Source organism: Aricia agestis, chromosome 13 (genome assembly GCF_905147365.1).
Source record: "Aricia agestis chromosome 13, ilAriAges1.1, whole genome shotgun sequence".
Lineage (NCBI taxonomy): Eukaryota > Metazoa > Arthropoda > Insecta > Lepidoptera > Lycaenidae > Aricia > Aricia agestis.
In genome coordinates this window covers 6,784,159-6,796,268 of record NC_056418.1, presented here as the reverse complement: position 1 = coordinate 6,796,268, position 12,110 = coordinate 6,784,159, and the positions used below count along the sequence as shown (strand labels likewise).

Here is a 12,110-nt window from a genome sequence, read left to right as displayed (position 1 = left end):
ATTTGTAGATGATTTCTTAAACAACAATGATAGGTTAAAGACTAGCAATAAATTAATAAATACATAAAACGATTGCTGCTCCTTAATCGATGAAATTTTAACGTTTGACATAATTATTAGCCAAAAAAATTTTACTAGTACGTAATACCCGAAACGAAAACCAACGAGAGTCAAGTTAAAATCAATTATCAAGGGATTCTATTTTAAGTCTACTCGGATTTCATGTGGATTCTTTGCTCTGTAGAAAAAAATGTGTAATCATACAGATTGTTACGGTGTCAACCCTATTTAAAATCGAGTCTAATGTTCCCTTTATTGTGTTACAGGTAATATACACCATGTCCATAGCGGTCACAATTAGATCAAGGTAACTTTAGCGCTAACTTTCTTCTAGCTCGGTTCCATGCTGGCATGACCGGTTTTGTTCCTGGGAGCCTGCTCTAAGCTATATTATATAATATTACGAATATTGCGAAGTCATTTTATTTGTGTTTTATCGAATACTGAGCAAAGCTCGGTCAAATAGCTAGTAGCTTATTATATGACGTCATGCTAAAAAAACTTAATATGTCCGCACTTCAACATTCATAACTGCTTAACTTTGAATTAATGAATATTTTGACATAAGTTCCATTCATTATCTGTCAAACTATTAATTAAATTAAATTTTCATTTTTATCATTAAATGTCTCTGAGTGCGGCATTAACTTAGCGCATTAACAATACAACCTTTTTTAATGATACCGGGCTATTTGTAGATAACTTATAACTTTAAGGACACCCTATTATCCTCCTATAATGGTCGCTTTTGAAAAACGTTTGTAAGGTCACGGTCTTGAAGGTAAATGTCCCGAACTCAGGGTTACGCAACTATTTATAATTTATACGCAATAGCCCGTTTTAGAACACGTTTAGACGATAGTTTTGTATCCCTGTCCTGACCATTCAGATTTGCCTAGATTGTATTCTACCTTAGAACTCTACATTTCAAATTTCGTAGAAGGTAGTGAACGCAAATAAAATATATAAAATAGCGGTTTTCTAACTGGCGGTGCGGTTTGGTGGCAGACCCCTTTTTTGACTGACCCCCAAAAACAAGAATGTTTTGACTTTGAATGAATTTTGTCCATGCTGGTGTCTGATGACATATCTATACTTAAACAGCCGAACGCCTCCGTGGTCCAGTGGTTCAGAGTTCGGCCCTTGACTCGGAGGTCGTAGGTTCGATTCCCGCGTTGGAAACATGTTATTTCCAAGTTTGGTTAGGATAATGCAGGCTGATTGCCTGATTGTCTGACAAGTAAGGTGATCCATGCATCGGATGGGCATGTAAAAAGTCGGTCCTGCGTCTGATCTCTCGCCAGTCGTGTCGGTCTGCCGTCCCACTGGGTTATGAGAGTAAAGGAATAGAGAGTGCTCTTGTGTACTGCGCACCCACTTGGGCACTATAAAATTACTCCTGCGTAGCTGGCCTGGTTTCAATGAAACCGGCCACCGTCACCGAAACCGGTGTGGGAGCTATTATACTTAAACAATGTGTCACTCGCGGAGCCTCTACAAGGCTTGTGAGTTGTGCATACTTTGAGACTGGTCCACGATCTAGAATTTTTCTCAGCTCCTAGTTGAAAGATAGATTTAATATAGGCGATAAAAGAAATGGTTTACTTACGTTGTATGTTACATAGGACTCTATATTTCAATTCTACAGGTAACAAAGAAGACTTTGTTACATTTTGTAACTGCGTTTTTATAGGCCCATAAAATGATAACCATTGCGGTATATTACTTTACACTTTTTGGGCCCCAGCTTTACCATCGTAATACAGATATAATGATAATTTATATCTTGTTATTCAATATATTTTGACAGATTTAATGTTTTTCCTTAAGGCTTAAACCACACCCATTCAAACAAAACAACCTCCAAATAATAACCTTGTAAATTGAACGCATACGATCATAATTTGTGAATAAACAAATATCTTTGGGTATATCAAAGTACAAATATTTTAATGCTTATGGATAATAATAAGGATTTTAAGTACCTACATTGTTAATGGTTATAAAATTATATAAAGAAGTTCTTAGAATGCTATTAATATATTTTTTTATTTTTTCTTAATTCGTCGATTTACAGACGAAGTAAGTAACTAGCTTTTTATAATTTCGGATTTTCATAATTTATTTTGTTTGTAAAAAATAAACTTTTATATAAAATACTTATTAAATACAATATAATATGCCAAAATTAACGTAAAATAATTCCTTAGGTTCCGAGATGAGTAAAAAACATTTTTAGGTAAAACTTAAAATCGCTTCCTTTGTATCTCTATTCGGGAAAACCATAAGTGATTATGGTTTTTCTGATAAGGCAGTGCAAATAACACATTTATATGAAAACATCATCTCGACAAACAAATTTTCATTAGTAAATATTATCATCACTGTATAACTTTATAATGTCGACAGTGATAACATGCTCAAACAAGTGTAGGGTAAATATTATGTATTAATTTGTGTTGCAAGTAAAAAACTTGAATGAGTGAAATCCTCAATAATATTATCTTATTTCTCATATTATAATGAAAACAAATATCATGTCCATTCTAAAATTTTCTGTTTGCGTTTCATATGGTTAAAATCGCAATTCTATACGTTTAAAGCTTTAATATTTAAATCTTTAAGATGCTCATAATAATATGCGAATTCATGATCATAATTATTATTATCATACATGGAAAATGTTAACTATATTTATTGAATTACAACTACAAAGTACAAAGACTCGCATCATACTACGTAGGGGCGGCAAATTACCCAGGTTCTGGGCCAGGGAGGGGGCAAATCAGATTTTTTATAAGCTAGGTGTTTATAAAGAATAAAAATTAATAATTTTTAGTTGTGAAAATATTCTATTGCAAACAAATGGCAAAATTCGTTTTATTATTTTTAATTTTTATAGATATTAATATACTTAGTAGGGACGTCAACATGATCCGACAGGGGGGGGGGGGGGGCAGCTGCCCCCCCCCCCCCCCCCCCCCCTCGGTACGCCCATGAATGTTTCAAGTATTAAAAGCAAAATCTACAATATCACCTTCTCTTTTATGGAAGTAAAAATGAGCACGAAAAGTAGAAGTTCACACGAATTCATTTAATCTGAATGAGAGAATGAGCGCAAGTTTTGTTTCAGGCACAGCCCTACTGTGTCTCTTGACTAGGCTGAGTCTACCGGAGGGTTTTGCCAAACTCCGCTGAGGATGTCAGAGTTACAAGGTAACTTTGCACTCTGCCACAGTTTTTTTTTAAATCCCTTATTAATCTGTACCCCGATTTTGCTGTTTTATGCCACATTGATGCAGTTCTTGCTCGGTCCAGTCCGTTTCCTATTAAACACCAAAACAGTTGTATGGGCAAGCACCCCAGCTTCTTCAATTTGCCCATACGAAAGCTAAAATAAAAGATATTCTTTCGCCGCTGCTACTTTACAGCGAACTATACAGGGGACTCATACACACCTTAAAGTGTTATCAGTTATCACTTTGTTTGTTACGCCGTACGTACGTAAATAAGTGTGTTTAATATTCCACTAGAATACCATTTTAGTATTTTGATAGAAAACGGACTAGATCTAACAAGGAACAAAACTGCATTAAAATTGAATTTCGATAGTAGAATTCACAAGCTAGTGTCATTATAAAGGCTTAATAACATTGCAGATGGACGCAATAGTTATCGCAAGGTTTTTGATTACATTAATTTTCAATCTTAATTTTTTTGCTCTCCAAGTACTCACATTACAAGTATTTAATTTTTTTTTATTATAACAATAAATGCATATCTCGCTAAATAGAGTCGAAAGTATAAATGAAATAGCTATGCTAAACTTTTATAGTTAAATCAAATTCTTGTAGTTCAGTAATATTAAATAAAGTTTTTATAGCTGTATGAAGAACACATTTTCTTTACAGTTTAAATCAAAACGAAATGACGAAAAGACTCCAGTAGGTATATCTAGAGTAATTTAAAAGTATATAATCTAGTAGAAAAAAAAAATAGTAGCTGAATCTAAATCCGCGGTCACTAGAAAACTTAATAAGTATTCTAATTTGTTCTTGACACTTGAACACCGCACCGTAGAGACTGGAGAGCTGACAAAGGTTGTATCAACAACATTTAATTGGCTAAGCAATTTTCAATAATCGAAGTCGTATAAGTGCTTAATTGTATAATTTTACTAAGATGACAAGTCATTATAAGTAATATAAAAATTATGTACTTTGGAATCATAAAATTATAATTATCTCTCGTGGCTCATCTAATCGCTATTTGCTTCAAGTCGGCATGACGTGCTGACTCCTGACTTGAAGTCTGAGTGACTAGAAAACTCAAACTAATTTTCTTGAAAAATTTAATGGCATAATATTATTCTTGCCGCTTGATGGAGTGTTCCCGGAACGCAAACTTAAGGGAAAAGCTGATTCTTGATTTTAAATTAATCAAATGTAATATTGGCATATTCCATAGCATTTTAGCAGAGCCTTCTTCTGATGCTGCTAGAATGCTATATAATTTTAGCTATAATTCGGCATAATATTTATAAATTGTTATATTTAGTATAAGGTACGATGGGATTGACATCGTCTTTCTGTACAAAAATCCCTTAAAAAAAAAAAAGATAAAAAAAAAAAAACGTCAAGTCGAAATTGATACCTACTACCATAAAGTTAATATACCTAGCGGAATAGAGCAACAGTCTCGAGCTATCAAACGAAACCGAAATTGGTTTCATCTGTGTGTAAAAATATGTGTACGTATACACTTACATGAGCATGATTGAACATGATTTTTATGAGATTAAATTGTCAACGTGTGGCACGTGCCGACTGGACGTCAAAAAAGAGTGCTGCTGTCATGTATCACACGTCTCTTTTTACCACGCAGTGTTACTGATAGTGACATCCCTCTTGCTCAGGCCTTTGTTTCTCTATTCCGCTAGGTATATTAACTTTATGCCTACTACCTATCGGGAACAACCCGGTAAGAAGATCCATCGTAAGAAACTCGCTTTGGCCATCTTTAACGTAAGAATTCCATGCGCAAGAGATGTAGAGATCATCCTTTACACTTCTCTCTTCTTTATCAGAGAGAGTTTCCTCACAAAGAGAGTCTTAATCGCCTACGTGACTAATGTCTAATTCCTCTTAAGTCATTTCTCGGTATCGCGGCTCAATTCTTAAGAACGACGGAGGCGTGCGTGTGACGTCACAACAGCCTTCCAAATAACATAACGTTCGAGCCTTACCGTCCACACGAACATTACACGTCGTGGAGTTCGCACGTACGTTTGTACTTATCAAAACAATTCGTGATAACAGTTAAGTGATACGTCATAACTTTTACCGGTGACCCTGTGATAGAGTTTTGTGATAACTTTCATTGTGTCTACTTTTGCACGATCAGGTATAGTGATTTTGCTTTGTTTGTGTTATGGTTCATTGTTTGTGTTTATGGAGTTCATTCTACATCTTCAAGTTACATTTTATAGTACTTTTGAAAGCAATATGGTCAATATGTGATTTGACATTAGGATCGCAAGCGCCATATACTTACGGCCGTTCCCAATATTTAATCTATCTCTGGTTTGACATACAACGGACCGCAGCTAACATTGAATTGATAAAATATATATCTTTAATGTCTAATGTGAGCTATTCCTATCTCTAGTAGGGCAAAACCAGAGATAGATCAAATATCGGGAACGGCCGTTAACGATGCAAATCCATAGATTTTTTATTTTTAACTTCGCTGTCAAAATAGTTGTTTATCAATTTGACTAAAGTCTTTCTTCACAGCGATATATTTAATGGAGTCTAATTTTTTTATTGCCCTTCAAGTACCCTTGGGTAAAATATATTTTCATGGAAACCGTAATTATTCCACTTTTATATTTAATCGCAGTACTAAATTGCTGATCGCGATTCGGTAAACACGCAACGCTTTTAACCTTATGTTAATATATTTTTTACTTGTAAATCTTATATATAAAATTCTCGTGTGACAATGTTAGTCACCGTACTCCTCCGAAACGGCTTTACTGATTTTTACCAAATTTTATATGCATATTCAGTGGGTCTGAGAATCGGCTACTGGGTACTTTTTTTTATATTGATAAGTGCATTTGTTGAATAAATAATAGTAAATTATTACAACTCGAGACTGACGGCGAGTATTTGTGCGACAGGATAGCGATGGACGTTGCCATGGTAACTTACTTATTTAGTCACTTCAATAAAATAATACGGGCGAAATACTTTATATGGCAAAGAAACGTTTGCCGGGACAGCTAGTATTTTATAATAATACTTAATATTATAAGGTATTATATTGTTTTCAACACAACATAACTTCTTTTGTTTGAATTATTATTATTATTATCATTGCACACATTTCATTCGAAATTTAAACATTATTTATATGAATGCTTTCTTATTATCGTCAAAAGTCAATGTCTTGCGCATGCGCATGCTGTATAATCGAAACAAAGAAAATTTCAGGTGAGAAAAACTTTGAAAAAAAACTATTATTTAGGTCTTACTGATTTTCATATATCGGTTATAAACCGTACATTTCACTGCAGTAATTTAATTCTTCGATCGTAGATTCTTGGAAATCTATTATTATTCCATTGTGTCTCGCTCACCGGTGAGCTTATGGGTTAAACTATTCTATATCCTTTCGTGAGAATCAGGGCCCGTTTCACCGCTTCCTCATAAGGCTATCCACCACTTAATTTGACAGATGGAGTATGGGAAATCTGTCAAATAAATCTATCGGGCACCTTATCAGGAAGCGGTGAAACAGGCCATCAAAGTATGTCCATGCCAATTTTTTATCATAATCGTGTTAGTTTCATACTTGAAAGGGTATCAGAATAAAAAATGAAAGACAGGTCGACTATCGCACTTATAACATTAGTATAGTTTGAAGCCTCATTCGATGTTTAAAAATCTATAAACCGGAAACTTATTTGAAGTTGGAAAAACTTGTGTTTTTAAATATTTCAATGACGTGACGATATTGCGAAATTTCCTGAGAATATAACATAGGTACTGTATGAGTAATATGAGGAAATACCGCGTGCAAAGTGCAATCACAATATAGTAATATGATTTAATCAAAGACTTTAATAACTCAGCCAAAACTGAGCTAAGATTATAAAAAAACTTAAATATATATTTTTTTAATTTTAAAATACTTACTGACTTAAGTCCAGTTTCTGATTAGTTTTTTGACAGTTTATATTCTACGATAGCGTTATTGATTGGTTACCTTTTTATTATTACCCAATCAAAGCTTTAGTGAATAGCTAAATAAACTCTTTTCAAAACCTTATGAAGTCGGGCGTTGATGCTTCCGGTATTCTCTACTTCGGGTGATGTAGAGGTATATGGGAAGTAAGCACATGATAAAAGAAACTTAAATTTGTAGTATGATTAGGTAGCAATCATTTATTATTTAATGTGGTATTATAGTTATCTTTTATATGTACTTCCTTGACAACTAAAATCTTCAGCTGACTGATGTTTAATATTGTTTGTGTAAATATCTACGAATAATAAAAACTAAGGAATCGTAACTCCCATACTATTACCGTTTTAAATTCGGTTCCTTTTGATCTGTCATGTAACGTCAGCCTAGTACCGCTCAAGGTCACCTAAATATTGCAAATGTATTGAAATGTGTACCTAAGGTACACTTTTTTGACAAGTATTGTGCAGCATGTTTTTTGACGGAGTTACTTTTCCTTAGTTTTTATTATTCGTAGGTAAATATCCTCTAAAAATACTCAGATTTTCCACTCGATTTCGTTACATAATCTACAAAAAGTATAAAATTATGTCAGCAAATCCAGCATATTATAATTATAAAGGTCAACGAGTTCTCTAATAACTAGTTTTAAATTAATGCAGTTAATACATAAATAAATTCTCCTTGGTGTTGAGACTTTTGAGAGCTGCGGCCTTTGTGAGAACTCTGACTTAGTCGTTTCCCACAAACGTTCTACAAAATTAAAAAAATAAAACTTTCTTTTTAAATTTCGAGAAAAATTTTCTTAGTTAAGTATAGGGTTTCACTTTCACGCGACCAAAAAAAAAATGGAAAAGTATTCAAACTTTTTAACTTTGATCATCATTTTTATGGTTTGTTATAAAACATTGAATGACTAAATTGTAGAATAAACAAATCTTACATAATTGTAAATATGCAAAAAATATGAAAAAGTGCATCGTTAGTTAGCTTAATGTGTGAATAGATGTCGTTGAACTCTGTCCATTGATGTTTGTAGCTCGGCACGTCAAAACAAACGTGCCCCGTGTTTCGTCGAATAAACTTGGTTAGTACGGAAATATGCTTTGCTACATTTAACGAATCAACAGTCAATAGAACATTGCATTTTATGTAGAGTTCGCAAAAGTATCGAAATATTAAAATTGAAATGAAAGTTCAGCATTTTGGTGTTTGGACAATAATTCATTTTATTCTAGAATAAAAGTTTTTGTAGTTATCATAATAATATAATATTACAATGCAGAATTCAACATTCGATATTTACTATAGCGATTGAACTTGTCTATGGTTCGTACTAAGCCCACGGTATAATTAAGTGAATCCTTACACAGTCTGCTATGTAGCTGTTGGCTCTCGAGATCATTCGATTGGCTCCTTGAATTGATTAAGGGAATTTCCATCTTAAGGCTCCTTCGAAATATTGCCTTTAAAATTACTTGACAGAATTAGTTCTCTAGTAAGTATCTCCATGTTTCTACATGGAGTAAAAATACACAGTGATAAAAATAAGTGATACCTTAGTATTATATGTGTTTATTATATTATGTAGAGTTTACTGTGAAAATAGCAGCGCTGAATGAGCGAATTTTTTTGTCATTTGTCTGGGCAAGCTCCCCAGCGTCATGAATTTGCCCATACAAATGTAAATTACGGAACCCTATAAAAATTTTTCAGCTCACACTAAGTTTCTCCGCGTTGATACAAAATTGACTTAACAATCATAATCATCTATGATGATTGCTTGTGATGGACATCGATTGCGAATGAACCATGTGAGTCATGGTTATATATATTATGGCAAAACGTGGATTTCGCCAAGTGACACAGATTAAAAAAATAAAAACGCTACACTTAATTATTGGCAATGAAAAATATTTTAATATACTTCCATAATATTTTAATATGCACGAGCACTTTTAAATGCTATAATATTCACTACATATTCATGGTTAATGGTTATATTATGCTAAACAGTTTAATTTCTGTACACCGTAACTAAAAGAACAAAATGTAGTTTGAGTTTTAAAACAATATCCTGAAAAATTAAAAAAACATGCACACATTAGCTGTGATACTACTGAGTATAATTAGTACAATAAAGATGTTTGAAGTACACCTTTTAGTAAGTCCAATAGGCTCCTAAACGATTACACCGATTTTGACAAAACTTGGCACAGATATGAAGTAGACTGTAGAACACGTGGAACTGCGTGAAGGATCAAGTTCTAAATAGGCGGGCAGAGCTGTGTGGATTATTAAGTTAAAAATAATTTCTTTAAGCCTGAAGAAGTTATCTTTAGCTGGAAAAATCTAGTCCTATATTTGAAGCCTAAGTTTACTCATTAACGTGTATGTCAGTTCCACTCTGAGTGCGGCAGTAAGTAATTTATAAATAATTAGTCGCTGTTAAGCATTGGTATACTAACTCGCATAACACATTTTTTGTGAATTACAAATGCTGTCTTGTTCTAAAATCTAAATGATCAAAAGCACATAACTGCATCAACTCAATACGTAATTTTTTGTGGGATGATATTACAAAAATGCTTAAAAGCGTTCAATTCTGAAGTTGAAATTTCGTTTTACGGAATATTTGTAATATTTATAGACAATCGGACAGTCGGTCCAAACAAAGCTGAAAGTTATTTCCGCGACGGGAAGCGCGGCTCGTCACCTGTCCTCTTCCTCAACGGATATTAATATCTATGGCTTTCGCAACGTACGGGGAAACCCTATTTCTGTATAATATAAACTTTATTTAACCCGTCTTAGTTACGCGTTTGGGAGTTTCCAGTTTGTGTTATAAATTGAGTGATAGTTAAATATGTCAGATCTAATGTAAGAATTTATTTAGATAAAAATGAGAATGACACAAATTCTATCTCAACTTTCACACAACGCGGTAATTTTCAGCTAATGTCAAATAAGCTCTTTTTGCAAGCACTGCAATGTTTCCAGTAAGTAAAGATTATATTAAATAAATCAACATAAATCATATAATAAATTTAGTACGTATTTAAAACTTTATAGCTACTTAATCTTTACTAGATACGCAAGTATTATAAAAATAATATAATAATTAATACCTATAATCTGTATAACAATATAATAATTACAATAATATCATGCCTAATCCTTTCGACGTCAACACAATTTTAAGACAATATTTACGACAAAGTACCTACTCGTATTATCTTTTAATTATTCTGCTCATTACGTATAATCCTATACAAACCGTCGTAATACAACTGCAAATATTTTACTACGTCATTAGTCGACATATTATTCTCAATTTTAAATATTTCAAAAGGATACATGATATGTTTAAGTGGGCATATAATGACTATCAAAGATAATGACAATACTCTGATGATAGTACTAATTTATGGTTTCATTGTCGGAAGCAAACAATCATATAATAATATTAGGTGTATCAGGAATTTCATTCATTTTCAGTTTTTTTTTCTACACTATAACTAAAAATGTTATCTAGGCTATACTTGATTATAAGTTCAACAATTCGTATAAAAGCAGACTTTCAAAATTTATCGAAGAAGAAAGACTATTAGGGACTTGATAATAACAGTTAACCCCTTACATTTTTCTACTCTAATTGGTCACTTCTAATTTGTTTTATTTAAATCAACAACGTAAGTAAGAACTCCCGTGCTTCAAGTCTACGTAAGAAATCGATTGTGGTGATAAAACATAATCAGTAATTACACCTGCGGCTATGAGGTTGCGTCAGTTAGCGTATAACGTGGAACTGGTTCAAATTGATCAGCCATTCAACATCTATTAAATAGCGTCATTTGGCTAGTAAATTTATAGAAAATACTACGCAAAGGTCGGAGTAGAGGGCGCTACTCACACAGACAGTAGATCCGACAAAATTCCGACATGTTGCACACGGCATATCTGAAAATTTTAAGAAATATTGTCACAGTTGTAATATGTATATCCTATTATCTAAACGTTGCCCAAAGAGGCTTCTGAATATATTACGGAAACCTCGGTCACTGTATTAGACACGTCTAAAGTCCTCATGACTCATGAGTCATCAAATCGTTTTCGTCTGATTGTGAAACCACCAATTTGATACCAAGTTTTTGTCGTTACCTTTATAGAGTTTACTATTGTTAAATTTATGTGTTTTATTTATAGCCTGATAAAAAAACCTTATAAACCAATTTTATACAACATGTCGCAATATATTTCTACGTTTCGATAGTATTTCAAACATGACTTTGTTTATTTAAATTATTTACATTTTCAATATTCGTTGGGGTTTCCTCATGATTTTCCGTAAAACGAAGGTCTAAAGTTAAGCACATTATAAAAAATATAGTCTTTATTTTTTTTTATTTATTTATTCAAAGTCGCTTAAAACATCGAAGTTCATTAGCGACTACAAGTAATAACAATAATACATTAAATTACAGAATAATATTCGGTTAACCTTAGAAATTTTAAAGTGTTTTCCCAATCTAACAAACAATCTTTTAATGTACTTTGAAGTTTTACACTAGTTCTTTCTGGATTAAACATAGGACAATCAATAAGAAAATGTTTTACGGTCAATTCACAATCACATTTTGTGCATTTGCTCTTAGGGGTTTTAGTAATTTTCGGGGATACCGCACAATATCGAAAGACGCAGCATGCGTCCTCGCAAGCAGCGTCCCTTGGGACATTGAAGCCAAATCGCTGGCTGATATTTACTGGCGTTGGCAAGCCGAGCGCGAGGAGGGATATCT

The 12,110-nt window shown here is 33.1% G+C and overlaps 1 protein-coding gene across 7 annotated transcripts in view; it reads left to right on the top strand.

The window, feature by feature from the left end:
• Positions 1-12,110, top strand: part of LOC121733255 (protein TRACHEARY ELEMENT DIFFERENTIATION-RELATED 7A-like) — a 96,924-nt gene that overhangs the window by 66,662 nt on the left and 18,152 nt on the right. For 2 of the 7 annotated variants that reach the window (XM_042123472.1, XM_042123473.1), the window contains exon 2: positions 3,194-3,276. The exons of 3 other annotated variants lie outside the window; for them this stretch is intronic. In XM_042123472.1, the coding sequence (XP_041979406.1) occupies positions 3,261-3,276 (16 nt within the window). In that variant the 5' untranslated portion in view covers positions 3,194-3,260. Of the gene's footprint in view, positions 1-326; positions 368-3,193; positions 3,277-5,377; positions 5,464-12,110 lie in introns of those variants that run through there. 2 more of the 7 variants (XM_042123474.1, XM_042123475.1) reach the window with 2 other exon arrangements.